This window comes from Fonsecaea monophora (assembly GCF_001642475.1).
Source record: "Fonsecaea monophora strain CBS 269.37 chromosome Unknown Scaff29, whole genome shotgun sequence".
Taxonomy (NCBI): Eukaryota; Fungi; Ascomycota; class Eurotiomycetes; order Chaetothyriales; family Herpotrichiellaceae; genus Fonsecaea; species Fonsecaea monophora.
In genome coordinates, this window is record NW_019173960.1 from 187,984 (window position 1) to 200,611 (window position 12,628).

Sequence of the window (12,628 nt, forward strand, 5' to 3'; positions counted from 1 at the left end):
GCTCCATTGGGGGCGAAGTCAAGTCTTGGATTGATGACAATAAAACTCTGGTGATCGCTTTAGCCAGCGCAATTGGGGGTCTCATACTACTAGCTATACTGGGATGCTGCATCAGGGCATGCAGACGACCAAGGGGAAAGAAACTGAATGGCATTGTCCCTGGGCAACGCCAAAACAGAGGTGGAGTTCAAGGGGCACAACGTGGCGGCTGGGAGGGACCTCAAATTCCCCCCCAGATGAGAGACCGTGGATATGGCGGCGGATGGGAACCGTCGCCTGTACAAATGACCTCGCCACATGGCTGGTACCCTCCTCAACCACCGCCTGCGTACGGTGGTTGGGATGGCTATCCCCAGCGAGGAGAAAGTGCGAGGTATGCATAAAGGAGATACGTGGCGACAAAACTGTACAGACAGAAAGAGGCGAGTGATGTACAGCCTTGTACTGGACAAAGGGATATCTATGCCTGTATAGATCGGGTATTAGAACGGACCGGTGAACTCACTACATATTTTATACGGCGTCAAAAGTTCTTGGGTATCGGGGTTTCACTTGACATGACCTACTTGACGAACTGAATCAAAGTGAATGATCATTACCAACCATCCCGAGTCTTTCTTTTTGAGCTCGAGCCACGGCCTTTGAGATGTGCTTGTTCCATTATGTGATTGAATTGTATACTGTATACGAGATCCTCGCCGTTGTATGCTCGGCAGGGGTCCGTAGCTAGTTGCTCTGATGGACGCCGGGTGGGAACCCCGTGGGACAGAAGCGGGCAAATACCGAACGCAAGTTTTCGAGGGTACCACATTTTGAGCATCGGATATCTCTGTTGGTGAAGTTACCAGTTGATGTGTCAGGGCAATCTCTACGCCCGATGCGCAGAGGAACCAGTCTGGGTGAAGAAAACGAGGCCGTGGTGGCTATCAAAGCCTGATCAAAGTGATACAGAACGGGGAAAAGTGAGATTATGGTTAGACATCCGTTGGGTGGTTGGGTGGCAGTCCGTGGTTAATAAGTGGTTAATATGAAGAGCGACATTGTTTCTCCCGATCTCGCAATCATTTCCTGCCCCCTCTCACTGGTCACCCCAGCTGCCCTTCTCACACTCTCTGTACTCAGTATATGGCTTTTTATCCTCCCAAGTCGCACTTCCCCGATTTTTTTTCTTGATCTAGGTTCTTGTGGTGTTCAGGACTCATGAACCTCAACTTCGCAACGACCACCGCAGCAGTCCGATCCGCCTCTCGTCAAGTGTTTCGAGTAGAGCTACCGCTCGCTAACAGAGGCAGTCCAACGCATTCGAGCCATACCCGCGTTTCTCGCTGCGCTTTCTCATCCTCGCCTGGAATGGACGCCAAGTTTGCGCCTGCAAAGCGCGTCGCGGGGCAGAGGCAGGATGTTTGGTCTATCGTCAACGAGGCCGCCGCAGCGTCTCCCGTGCAGCCGATTGTGAACATGGGCCAAGGGTTTTTGTGAGTATGCAGGCACACGCACCGACATGACTGCTCGTCCCCATTGTGGAAGGCTCGAGGACTAATACCTGGTCAACAGTGGCTACAATCCACCCCAATTCATCATTGATGCTGCGAAGAGTGCGCTTGACCGAGTAGAGTGCAATCAGTATTCCCCTACCAAAGGCCGGCCGAGGTTAAAAAAGGCCCTCGCCGATGCATACTCTCCCTATTTTGGACGAAAGTTGGATCCAGAAACCGAAGTCACCATTACAACGGGGGCCAATGAAGGTAGGAGTCATGGAAAATCCAGGATGAACCAATATTGAATGGTTGCAGGCATGTTGAGTGCGTTCATGGGGTTTATCGAACCAGGCGACGAAGTGATCATATTCGAACCCTTCTTCGACCAGTATCTTAGTAATATTGAGATGCCCGGCGGAACAATAAGATATGTCCCTATGCACCCACCCGCAGACGGCGCGGAACGAACATCCTCTGCGGCGAACTGGACCATCGACTTTGACGAGCTTGAGAAGGCATTTAATTCCAAGACAAAGATGATTGTGTTAAACTCGCCTCACAACCCAGTCGGGAAAGTTTTGAATAAGGAAGAGCTGACGAAAATTGGCGACCTGTGCTTGAAACACAAAGTCATCATCCTGTCGGACGAGGTGTATGACCGTTTATACTATGTTCCCTTCACGAGAATAGCTACACTCTCCCCCGAGCTCGCCAAAATGACCATCACCGTGGGGTCCGCCGGGAAGAATTTCTACGCGACAGGCTGGCGCGTAGGCTATCTAATCGGCCCTCCAGAGCTGATCAAATACGTGGCCGCAGCACATACGAGAATCTGCTACTCGAGTGTTTCACCTTTACAAGAAGCAGCGGCAATCGGGTTTGAACAGGCAGACAAAGTCGGGTTCTGGGACCAACAAATCACAGAGATGAAAGGCAAAATGGACCGCTTCTGCCAGATCTTCGACGAACTGGGCATTCCCTACTCAGTTCCTGAGGGTGGCTACTTTGTGCTCGCAAATCTGTCAAAGGTCAACCTTCCCGAGGGCTACAAGTTCCCGGATCATGTCAAAGACCGCCCACGAGATTTCAAGATGTCGTGGTTTTTGATCATGGAGTTGGGGGTTGCCGCGATTCCGCCGAGTGAGTTCTACACGGACGAAAGGGCACATTTGGCGGAGGATTGGATGAGATTCGCCGTTTGTAAGAACGATGATGTCTTGGAAGACGCAAAGGGCCGACTGAGGGGCCTGAAAAAGTATATGGCCTAAGATCAAACTCTTTTATAGAAGCTTTGGCAAGTTGGAGCTATATATATATATATACAAGATTAGAGTGCTCTGACATACTCACTGTGGTTTTGGACGATTCATATAGTAGAACACGACATCCGACTGCCTGGACTTTTACTTGGTCTTTCGCGTACAAAGACGATTGTGCTTGTAGGCGTTTTTAAAGGGGATGCTCAGCCTCGTCACGAGCGGGGGTCAACGCGTGCGACGCGATTGTGCCGAGTACCAAGTACTCCAATGATTTACAATCGCAGGCTATTTCACCACCATTGCAGTCCCATATTGCGCTCAACTTGGTCATTGATATCTGCATTGTAATACGTTGAAGTATGACATACCCATGATGGTGGCATGCCCGATCTGCGGCAAATCTGTCAAACAAACCACGATCAATGACCACATTGATTCCAACTGCACCGAGTATATCGAGAATGACAGCAACACATCCACACCTGCGCCGGGCAAGTTCTTTAAGACACCCGCCGCCAAACGCGATGCTTTCTCCTTCTTCTCATCCTCTCAGCCCATTCCATCTCCGAGCGATCCTCGACCATCGACGGCGACACCGAAACGACCCTTCGACGCTACGTTGACGCAGCAGCCGAATGGACACACCGTGATCAAGAATGATGAGACAGGTTCATCTCACAATGGTGCCGAAGCGGCTGCCCCCCCAATCAAGAAATTCAAACACAACCCCTTCGAAAAGGCTGCGCCGCTAGCAGAACGCATGCGCCCGAAGACCCTCGATGAGGTGTGCGGACAGGACCTCGTGGGCCTTAACGGCGTGCTGCGGGGCTTAATCGAACAAGATCGTGTGCCCAGCATGATTCTCTGGGGTGCCGCAGGAACAGGAAAGACGACCATTGCGCGAGTTATCGCGGGAATGGTGGGATCTCGCTTCGTGGAGATCAATAGTACGTCTTCGGGGGTGGCGGAGTGTAAGAAGATCTTCGCCGAAGCCAAAAGTGAGCTGGCCCTCACGGGTCGCAAGACAATCATATTCTGCGACGAGATCCACAGATTCAGCAAGAGCCAGCAGGATGTCTTTCTCGGTCCTGTCGAGGCCGGACATGTCACGCTGATCGGTGCGACGACGGAGAACCCCAGTTTCAAGGTGCAAAACGCTCTTCTATCGAGATGTCGGACCTTTACTTTGCAGAAGCTCACCGACCAGAATATCTGCGAGATCCTTCAACGGGCACTGGAAGCGGAACGCGACAATTATAATCCCACGGACCTCGTGAATGAAGAATTGATCAGGTACCTTGCTGCCTTTGCTGACGGTGATGCTCGCACTGCCCTCAACCTTCTTGAGTTGGCCATGGACCTCTCCCGGCGGCCAAATATGACTCTAGATGATCTGAAACAATCGCTCACAAAGACCCTTGTCTACGATCGAGCCGGTGATCAGCACTACGACACCATCTCCGCATTCCACAAATCGGTGCGAGGTTCCGATCCTAACGCCGCATTATACTACCTCGCGCGCATGCTCCAGTCAGGGGAAGATCCGCTGTACATTGCCAGACGGATGATTGTGATCGCAAGCGAGGACGTCGGACTGGCTGACAATTCGTTGCTCCCACTCGCAACCGCAGCATACACAGCGTGCGAAAAAATCGGTATGCCCGAGGCGAGAATCAACCTTGCCCACGTCACTGTGGCATTGTGTCTTGCCCCAAAGTCAACCAGGGCGTATCGAGCACTTGCGAATGCGATGCACGCTCTCGAAGAGCCCGGGATTGCAGGCCTACCTGTCCCGATCCACTTGAGAAACGCGCCGACGCGGTTGATGAAGGAATTGGGGTACGGAAAGGAGTACAAATACAATCCGGACTACGTGGACGGAAAGGTCAAGCAAGAGTATTTGCCTGACAGATTGAGGGGTCGAGAGTTCCTTGAAGAAAGAGACTTGGGAGAGAACACTGACAAGGACTTACTAGAAGAGGGAGAGCCAGGGAAGGCTGTTAAAATCGTCAATGGACTGGACGGCCATGGCTGAGAAAAGGTGGAGTGACGACTGGGACCCTGAAATCAAGGACTTTGAGCACAACAAAGTTTTCAACTTGCGAAGGCTGGGCCATTCAGTGGATACAGGAAGATCCCTCGCTTCCGGGCCGCTGTTCAACAAACGATATCAAAGTGAGGGAAGATACAATTTCAGCAGTTTCCGAGCCCGCGCCTGTTCTAAGCCTGGATCTCGTTTCGATGCGACAGTCCTATCAAGGCTATTTCCAGATCGAGACGACATTTCCTTCAACGTGCCATCCCCAGCAGATGCCATATGCTGGTCTCGGAATTTGCCCTCCATGTCCGGCAAACAGCGATGCGCCCACAGAAGCAGCATCGACAATTCACACTTCACGCTAACGAACACCCTAGCCATGGAGTATCCAGCCCGAAACCCCTACCCCTGCAAAGTCTCTTTTGTACTACCTAAACTCTGCGCTTGGGTACCCGTTTGTGGACATAGGAGACCACAGCAGACTGAGATTCAAATGAGTGGATGTCGGCTGTGCTGCTCTGTGAAGGATCCACGGGCGTTTCCTGAGCTGAGTTGAGAAAGTCTCGTGGGCAGTTTGCGGTGGACGTCCGTTTACATTCTTTCGCATTGGAAGAACACGAGCGGCGAACAGAACCATTCAATCTTGACAGAATTCAGCTCATCTTTCAAAGAGCGACATAACTACGAAACCCCTCCACGGTTCCACAACACGCACAAGATCCAATTTGCATTAAATGCATCGATGAGAAGACTCGTCGATGAAGAAGGACAAAGGCCAGACGAGTATAGAGGAGGAGACAAGTGGACTACTTCGCTGGGAGAGTTGGCAAATGAGAGATCTTATTGCCTCGTCACTCTGTAACGGGAATGTGCCATCTTCGCCTTGAGGACCAGGGGATGCTGACACGAGGCGCTGGCTTAATCTGTCTGCCTGGTATATACACATGTTCATGCTTTGGAAAGAATTGCCAACGCTGAGTTAGAGCATTTAGCCCTATGGTAATATGTTCCTCGTAGATCATCCGGTTTCACATACTAGCTCTGCAATACTGGGTATGTTTTCCGTCGTAGTTTCGAAAGCGCTCAATACAAGGTGATACAGTGCCTGTGAGGAACTTTCGTGGCTGACTCCTTCCCCTGGGCCGTGATTCTGACACATTTGTGGGTGTGACAGAGTGAGTTACGATTGTCTCTTACGCAGCTTCAATTGGTGGGGAAAGCTGCCTCGGTGGTTCATCGGCGTGCAATTCAGTGACACGTCAGGATCAGGTTGATCCTGCGCACCCTTCCCTTCAGGCTGCGCATCGCTTTCTCCCTGCAGGTTATAAAACCTCAACTCCATTCTTAACAAGCAAAATCTAAGGTCTAAAGATATTCCTGAAGATTGTCGGAACCTGGTCAGCGTTCCGTCGAGTACCCCGCTTCGTCCCTTCGCAGAATCCCTAAAAGTGAGGTGTCTGATCGTACAGACATGGCTGCGCCGCCGGAGATCACTTGCACCAACCTGTCGGGCAAGTTCGTCATGGTAGTTAAATTCCTGCTGTCAAGGGCCTGGGTCAATCTGACTCGTTACAAGAACAAAACCCTCTCAGATGATATCGATTCCATGCTCGCTCTCCAGGGCCTGAGCTGGCTCACGCGAACCGCCATCAGCTTGGCTACGGTCGTCGTACGTTAAGGATAGTATGATATTGGCCATCGAGGCTGACCTCCTGTAGCTTACCATCAAAGAATACAAGCAAGAAGACATCTACCACATCGACATCACGTCTGTGGCTTCGGGCCTTTCAACGACTCAAGAAAACCGCACGCTGGACTGGCAAGAGCGCGACCACCATGATCGCATATTCGGGAACTGCCGAGGCAAGTCAAGATTCTGGAAAACAGGTGAATACAAAATGGAGGGCCCGGGTACACAAGAAGACGCGGTGTTCTTGCAGGCCCAGAAACTCAAGGACGGGCAGACAGATTCCAAGTTTCTGGACGATGAACACGTTCAAAGCTGGGTGAAGAACATGGATGAGGCTGGCTGGCAGGCGGAGCAGAACTGGGGGTTTGAAGAGATCAACGGTGAACGGCGATACACTCGGCGAGTACTGGTCTGGAAGGGAAGCGAGTTTCGAAGAGCCCGCCTCGTGTATGACTATAAAGGACAGGCTGAGAAGAAGGAAGACGATGACGATGACCTGGCGTACGGCGAAGAATGAAGAGGGACGAATCACGCATGATAATCTTATATGCAGAGAGGACAATGATATCCAGAGAGACCAGCATGAAAACCATGCGCAGGTATGTCGACGAACCCGGAAAGTGAATGAATTGGCTGTCAGACCGTCCATTGCGCGGGAAGTTGGCGCTCCATTGATATCCCGGTGATAGCAAGGTTTTCCTAGAGCACAAAAATACACAAAGGTCAAACTCAGATATGCCTCGATACCTTCCATCCGCGTATCTCGCGAACTTGTACTTGTGTGTGTGCGTGTAGACATCCGCTCCGCATTATTTGGAAGACATTGCGTAACCCTCTGACGTCAAATGGCTGAACGGGCAGGACAAACTCTTTTCCGATCCGGGCGACCCTAATGAGCCATTTTTCGCGGGGTGCTTAAGGCTGCACCGAGTTATACAGGAAGTCATACTCAATGAGGCAGCTGTAGCGATGCGCTAACCCGCTTTTGCCCATTACATGCGCAGATGGAGGCAGTGCAAGTCTTCAGCTAGCCAATCCTCGGTTTTTCTTTTGGTGTTTGTACCTGAACACAAATATGGCGCCGAAAATACCTCACAAAGGCCGAAAACGACGCTTACCACGAGGCTCCGTCTATGTCATTGCGCCCGAAGCGATATAGTACAAACGTGCCTATATAACGGTGAGCCGGCCTTCTGGATCGAATAGTCGTTCGTGTCGGTGTCAGACCAGAAAGTTCACCTAAAATCATCATACGAGTTATTGCGAATTGAGATACCTTTTCCTCCACCAACGTTCTCGAAATAATCATCGACATATAGTTCCAGGACTAATATAGTGCTGTGACTACCGATAATAACTACACGTACGATCCAACCACCACCATCTCTCAGTATCTATCAGTCAAAAGAAAAAAAAAATGGCGTTTTTCCACCACAGCCACGAAATTGAAGAAGAGACATCCGACCGTCGCCGCACCAGCAGCAACAACTCTCTCCGCGACCTCCAAGCTCGAGCGTACGCCAAGTGGGTTGTGGCAGGCACAGTGAAGAAGAGCAGCAACCAGCACGCCGGCTTCGAGGCCGAACGGTCTCGACGACACTTTTGGCAGGAGGAGGCTGCTCGTTTTGGCATCGTGATGAGAACATGAGTTGTATCACCACCACCGCCGCCGCCGCTGCCACAGCATAGGAGGAGTTTTCGGGGTTGTTTTAGGAGAAAGGCAAGCCAAACCAAAGGACGATAGCGTGAGAGAAACGCACACTTGTCATGGCCATTATTATTGAGCTGGCAGTTGGTTTTGGTTTTGGTCTTGATTTGGGTAAGGGGTTGTAAAACAGCTTTGGAAAGTGATGGAATTTCTCAGCATTTGGCATCTATCTCATGATATGGTCCCACAGCACATCTGTATAAACAAAAAGACAAAATATGCCCCCAGACTTGGCTCGTTAAATTGCATTATCATCAACAGGCCCTTTACAGTCTTTCAAGTCCTAATGCCTATCCTACGTAGCAGCTCTTTCCGGAACTCTGCGGCACCAACTTTCATCCGGTCGGCCGCACCGCGATTCTCGACAAGTCGCCGCGTCAGGTACTGCATGCATTCCTGGATGCTGCCCCACGTCAAACACTTGTATACTCTGGGGATATAAGTGTTGGGAAGAGGCAGCGTGCTGTCCCGCTTGGTATTGTCGGCCATCTGGAGCAGCTCGCAGCCGATGTCGTCGGCCATGCCCTGCAGTTGCCCGAATTCCGGGACGACTTTCAGCTTTGATTCGGCTGCGAGGGTGGAGGCCAGTCGAGCTGCTCCCCGGATGGTGCTGGCATTGTGACCCGCGAGGAGCAGGTCGAGGTCTACCGACTCTTGGTCGGCCATGGCAGGAAACTTCCCGCAGAGGAGGTCCTCGACGATGCCGTTGTACGAGGCGTCCGTGTCGGCCTTTGTGTCGTGGATCGCCTCCCTGATGTCGTTGTTGATGTAGGCACCGCGCACGAGCTTGATGCCCAGCCGCCACCCTTCCTGGCGTGAAAGCTGGAGCTGGTGTTGGACTTTGTCGCGCGAGGATTTCAGGTAGGCTTGGATTGTGTTGTATATCAGGGCCCGGCGGCCGGGCTGGTTGTAGCGACGCATGAGATCAAAGGTCCATTGGTCGATGGCCGCCTGCAGGGTTTGCTGCTCCGCGTCGATCCAGATCCGGCAACCTTTGCTGGCAGCGCGTTGGCAGATCTTCTCCATGGCTTCGACGAACTTGGCCGGTGCCTTGTCACCTTTCATGAGGGCTTTTGTGATGTTCGTCCCCGCGCCGCTGTACCTGCATGTTGGTTGGCATTTCCTGTTTTCAAGCACCAAAAAGGGATCACCAGGTCGGACTTACTTGATGCCCAGCCAGTCGCCCTCGCCGATCATATCCAACGTGGCAAGGTTGCCATCTGCCCACTGCTCGATTTCCTTGTCCATTACCGCCGCCTTACTATCATCGTAGCCGACGAACTTGTCGCCTTCGACCTGGACTTCTCTGCCGTAGCACAAGACAACCCCGGAGAAGCCCAGCCGTCGAATCTCCGCGGACGTTTGGCCGATTTCCTTCTGGTTTCTACCGGCGCAGAACTGCTTGTAGACAAGAGGATGGACAATGGCGCGAACGAGTGGATTCCGGTCCGGGTTCAGCCATGCGGATTGGGAATGTGCGATTTTCTCGAATACAGCAAAACCTGGCCGGAAGAGCCACGGGGATGTGAAGAAGGTACTCAATAGCAAGGTGCGAAGGAGGCTTGAGGTCGAGAGACGCGCCAGGGGGTTCGTCACGGTGGTGTCGCCGGCATTGGTAGAAGCAGGAATTAACGGTTCTTTCGTTGTTCCCTGATTGATCACGGTCGGAGTGTGAGCGGAGGAGTGGGACCTCCGTTGACTGCAAGCAACGCGAAGGGGCTGTTGAACGTTTACTCGAGTCCGAAGAGTATTCGCGAGAGAGGAAGCCATGCCCAGGTGTAAAAGTTCAGTGAAATATTCCTGGACAACTAGTGGTAGTAGTCATCTCGAGCCATCTTATAGCGATGGACGAGCCAAGGGTCTCGGCTGGAGCACCGGGGTGTACGATAACACAGAGCATCGTGACCATGTACATAGAGGCGGGGAAGTTTGGCCCATCGACTGATATGCCTTGGTGGGTCATGTGGTGGCATGCTGGACGAACATGACCAGCACAGGTGTCTACCATTGAAAAGGGGGGGGGGGGGGTTCGGAATCTATGTAGCGAATAGGGTTAGTCAGGGCAAGAGACGGAAGTCATGGCCGTTGGAAAAGCACAATGCAACAAAATAAGAGATGCGATTCGAGAACAAGAAAAGAATTACTGTTTCTGGAAGTATAAACAGCCCGAGATGGCGGGGCATCGGACAAGGGTGTTACCGGATTCATGCCCCGCCTCAAGTCCCCCTCCTCGGGATAATTGATTTGAGTCGATTCTGACAGGTGGCAGTCCTCTACCCTTCTCCAGACTTCGGGCAGCCATCCGTAGCGTTGCCAATCCTTTTGTGTCTGCCCAATGCCTAGTATGCCGTCGTTGCAGTTGTGGTGGAGGTATCTTCCCATCCTGCCAGCTGTATTCGGTACTTATCGACAATCCTAGAGAGACGAAATGGAGCGATTGAGAATATGATAGGTAATTCGATGAATGACGGATATGCGTTCTAATTCCAGCAGACGAGCAACATTAAGTCAATTTCTATGTGGACGGGTTGATTCTCTATCCTGAAATAGCCTTCCATACACAGACTAACTACAGGCGTGCTTTGAGCATTTTCTCCTTCTCGGCCACAATGTCCTTGACCTCCCCAGTCATTCCGATCCTCCAGCTCACCTCGTCGCCCCATTCTTTCCCCCCTTTGCCTTGACTTTGCTTCCACTGCCACCTGGACAAGACCTGCTTTCCGTCTTCCAGGAGCTTCAGGGCCCATTGGCCGACAATTGGCATCATCTTGAACCCGTGTCCAGAATCCCCAGACATGACGATCAGAGAGTCTCCTGTGCCTGGCACGAAGTCAATGCAGTACTCCGAATCTGAAGTATCTGCAAACCAGCACATCTTCTTGTCCACAAACGGGCGGTCGGCTAGCCACGGTAGCGTTTCTTGAAGTAATCTCCTCAGCTTACGCTCATCGGAAAGCGGGATATAATCCTTTGGCGAGTTTAGTAGATCGGCAGGAGGTAGTGAGACCCCAGTGCCCGTTTCTGAGTTGATATATCCGGCGCCAAGAGGACACAGCTTGAGGAGTCTGGTGGCCGGATCAGGTTCGAAAAAGAACCCTAGGTCTCTGATGTTGAGGACTGGGATTCCACGTAGGTAGTCGCATTCCCGTTCCGTGAGTTGGACGTGAGCTACGGACCAGCATTTGGCGACAACAAATGACCCCACACTTGGGAGAAGCGTGGCTGCCGAAGCTCCTAGGCAGACGATAGTACGTCGGGCATGATGGACCTGTCCGCTCGCCACCTGGAATCCTATGCAGCGCCTCTCGGCAGAGCTCTCGTTGGCGCTGTATAGAAGCTTCACGGCTCTACCATCTTTGGGTCCCAGGACAAACTTGACTCCTCTACCAACGAGATGCCGATGTGTGTCTATCATGGCGTTGGACGAATGGGCATATCCGGCAAGGCGATTGAAGTATCCTTTGAAGCCGCGCATGGGCCCGGAAAACTGCCAATATACCTTCTTGAAGTCTTCATGCTCATTCAGCATGGTGATGCCTGGAGCGAAGACCGAGTGGTCCTTGACCGACACAAGGGCGTCTTGCAGATGTTTGACGGCCTTTTCAGGTGCCGCGCCCGAAGTTGCCAGAACATAGCCCACTTGATGGAAGCTGGATCCCCAGAAGGGAGTCTTCCACTGATTGATGGCCTCCTGGATTCAGAATTAGACATTTTCGTTTGTTGGAACTGGTCCAGAGCACCGGCTTCGCGCGGAATGGCTACTTACAAGTGCCAATTCTGTATAGAAGTTATCTTCATACTCTGCTCGGACGATCTTGTTCAAATCGTATGCTCCAGAATATGGTGAGGGTATCTCTGAGGCCTGGTCGAAGACTGTGATGTTTGTGTAGCCCGCATTGAAAAGGTGCAAGGCCGTCGACAAGCCCCAAGCTCCCGCCCCAAGGATCGCGATGGGTTCGTTCTTGTCCAGAGCCATTCTCTCTATTCAAATCACAATACGTGATGAATTTCTCCTTTGCGCTTTTGGCTCCCTGTAAATCTACTAAATAGTTGGAGGATGATATTGGAGACAAGATCCACCTTTTCGTGTTCCGCTACTTCATTGGTATGTTCTTGTGATCCTGAGCGATACGAGGATGTTACTCTTCGGATCGGATGCCGTCCCGATATTGACTCGTCCTAATTTCACCTTTTCCATTCGCTCCGAATTCTCGCCATAATCGGCTTATACGGGTCCGGATCTATATTCTCATTGTTGTTACATGTGCTGTTGACGTTGGAGTCCTAATGAAGAGAATGATTCTGCATGTGGGAATTGACCATTTTGGCTATAGGCCAATGCGCATTTGACTTGATGAACGCCCTTGAAGCATGAAACGTGCTTCCCATACATTCAAATCCTGAAATTGGCTTTCTGAACAGGAACGAAGCATACTAGAGAAGCGACTTGTCGAC

The 12,628-nt window shown here is 51.7% G+C and overlaps 4 protein-coding genes across 4 annotated transcripts; 3 read left to right on the forward strand and 1 right to left on the reverse strand.

Moving 5' to 3' along the window:
- Positions 1-1,350: 1,350 nt before the first annotated feature.
- AYO21_04931 (hypothetical protein) lies at positions 1,351-2,746 on the forward strand (the record flags this gene model as incomplete). The annotated part of the gene is made up of 3 exons (XM_022654902.1): positions 1,351-1,475; positions 1,555-1,745; positions 1,794-2,746. The coding sequence occupies 3 exons, from the start codon at positions 1,351-1,353 to the stop codon at positions 2,744-2,746; spliced, it is 1,269 nt and encodes a 422-aa protein (XP_022512806.1).
- A 364-nt stretch (positions 2,747-3,110) lies between these two features.
- AYO21_04932 (hypothetical protein) lies at positions 3,111-4,772 on the forward strand (the record flags this gene model as incomplete). The annotated part of the gene is made up of 1 exon (XM_022654903.1): positions 3,111-4,772. The coding sequence occupies one exon, from the start codon at positions 3,111-3,113 to the stop codon at positions 4,770-4,772; it is 1,662 nt and encodes a 553-aa protein (XP_022512807.1).
- Positions 4,773-6,246: 1,474 nt separating this feature from the next.
- On the forward strand, positions 6,247-6,982 carry AYO21_04933 (hypothetical protein; the record flags this gene model as incomplete). The annotated part of the gene is made up of 2 exons (XM_022654904.1): positions 6,247-6,444; positions 6,494-6,982. 2 exons carry the CDS (start codon positions 6,247-6,249, stop codon positions 6,980-6,982), a joined length of 687 nt encoding a protein of 228 aa, XP_022512808.1.
- Positions 6,983-8,449: 1,467 nt separating this feature from the next.
- AYO21_04934 (hypothetical protein) lies at positions 8,450-12,149 on the reverse strand (the record flags this gene model as incomplete). Its single annotated transcript, XM_022654905.1, has 4 exons — positions 8,450-9,275; positions 9,339-9,872; positions 10,744-11,864; positions 11,940-12,149. The coding sequence occupies 4 exons, from the start codon at positions 12,147-12,149 to the stop codon at positions 8,450-8,452; spliced, it is 2,691 nt and encodes an 896-aa protein (XP_022512809.1).
- Positions 12,150-12,628: the final 479 nt, after the last annotated feature.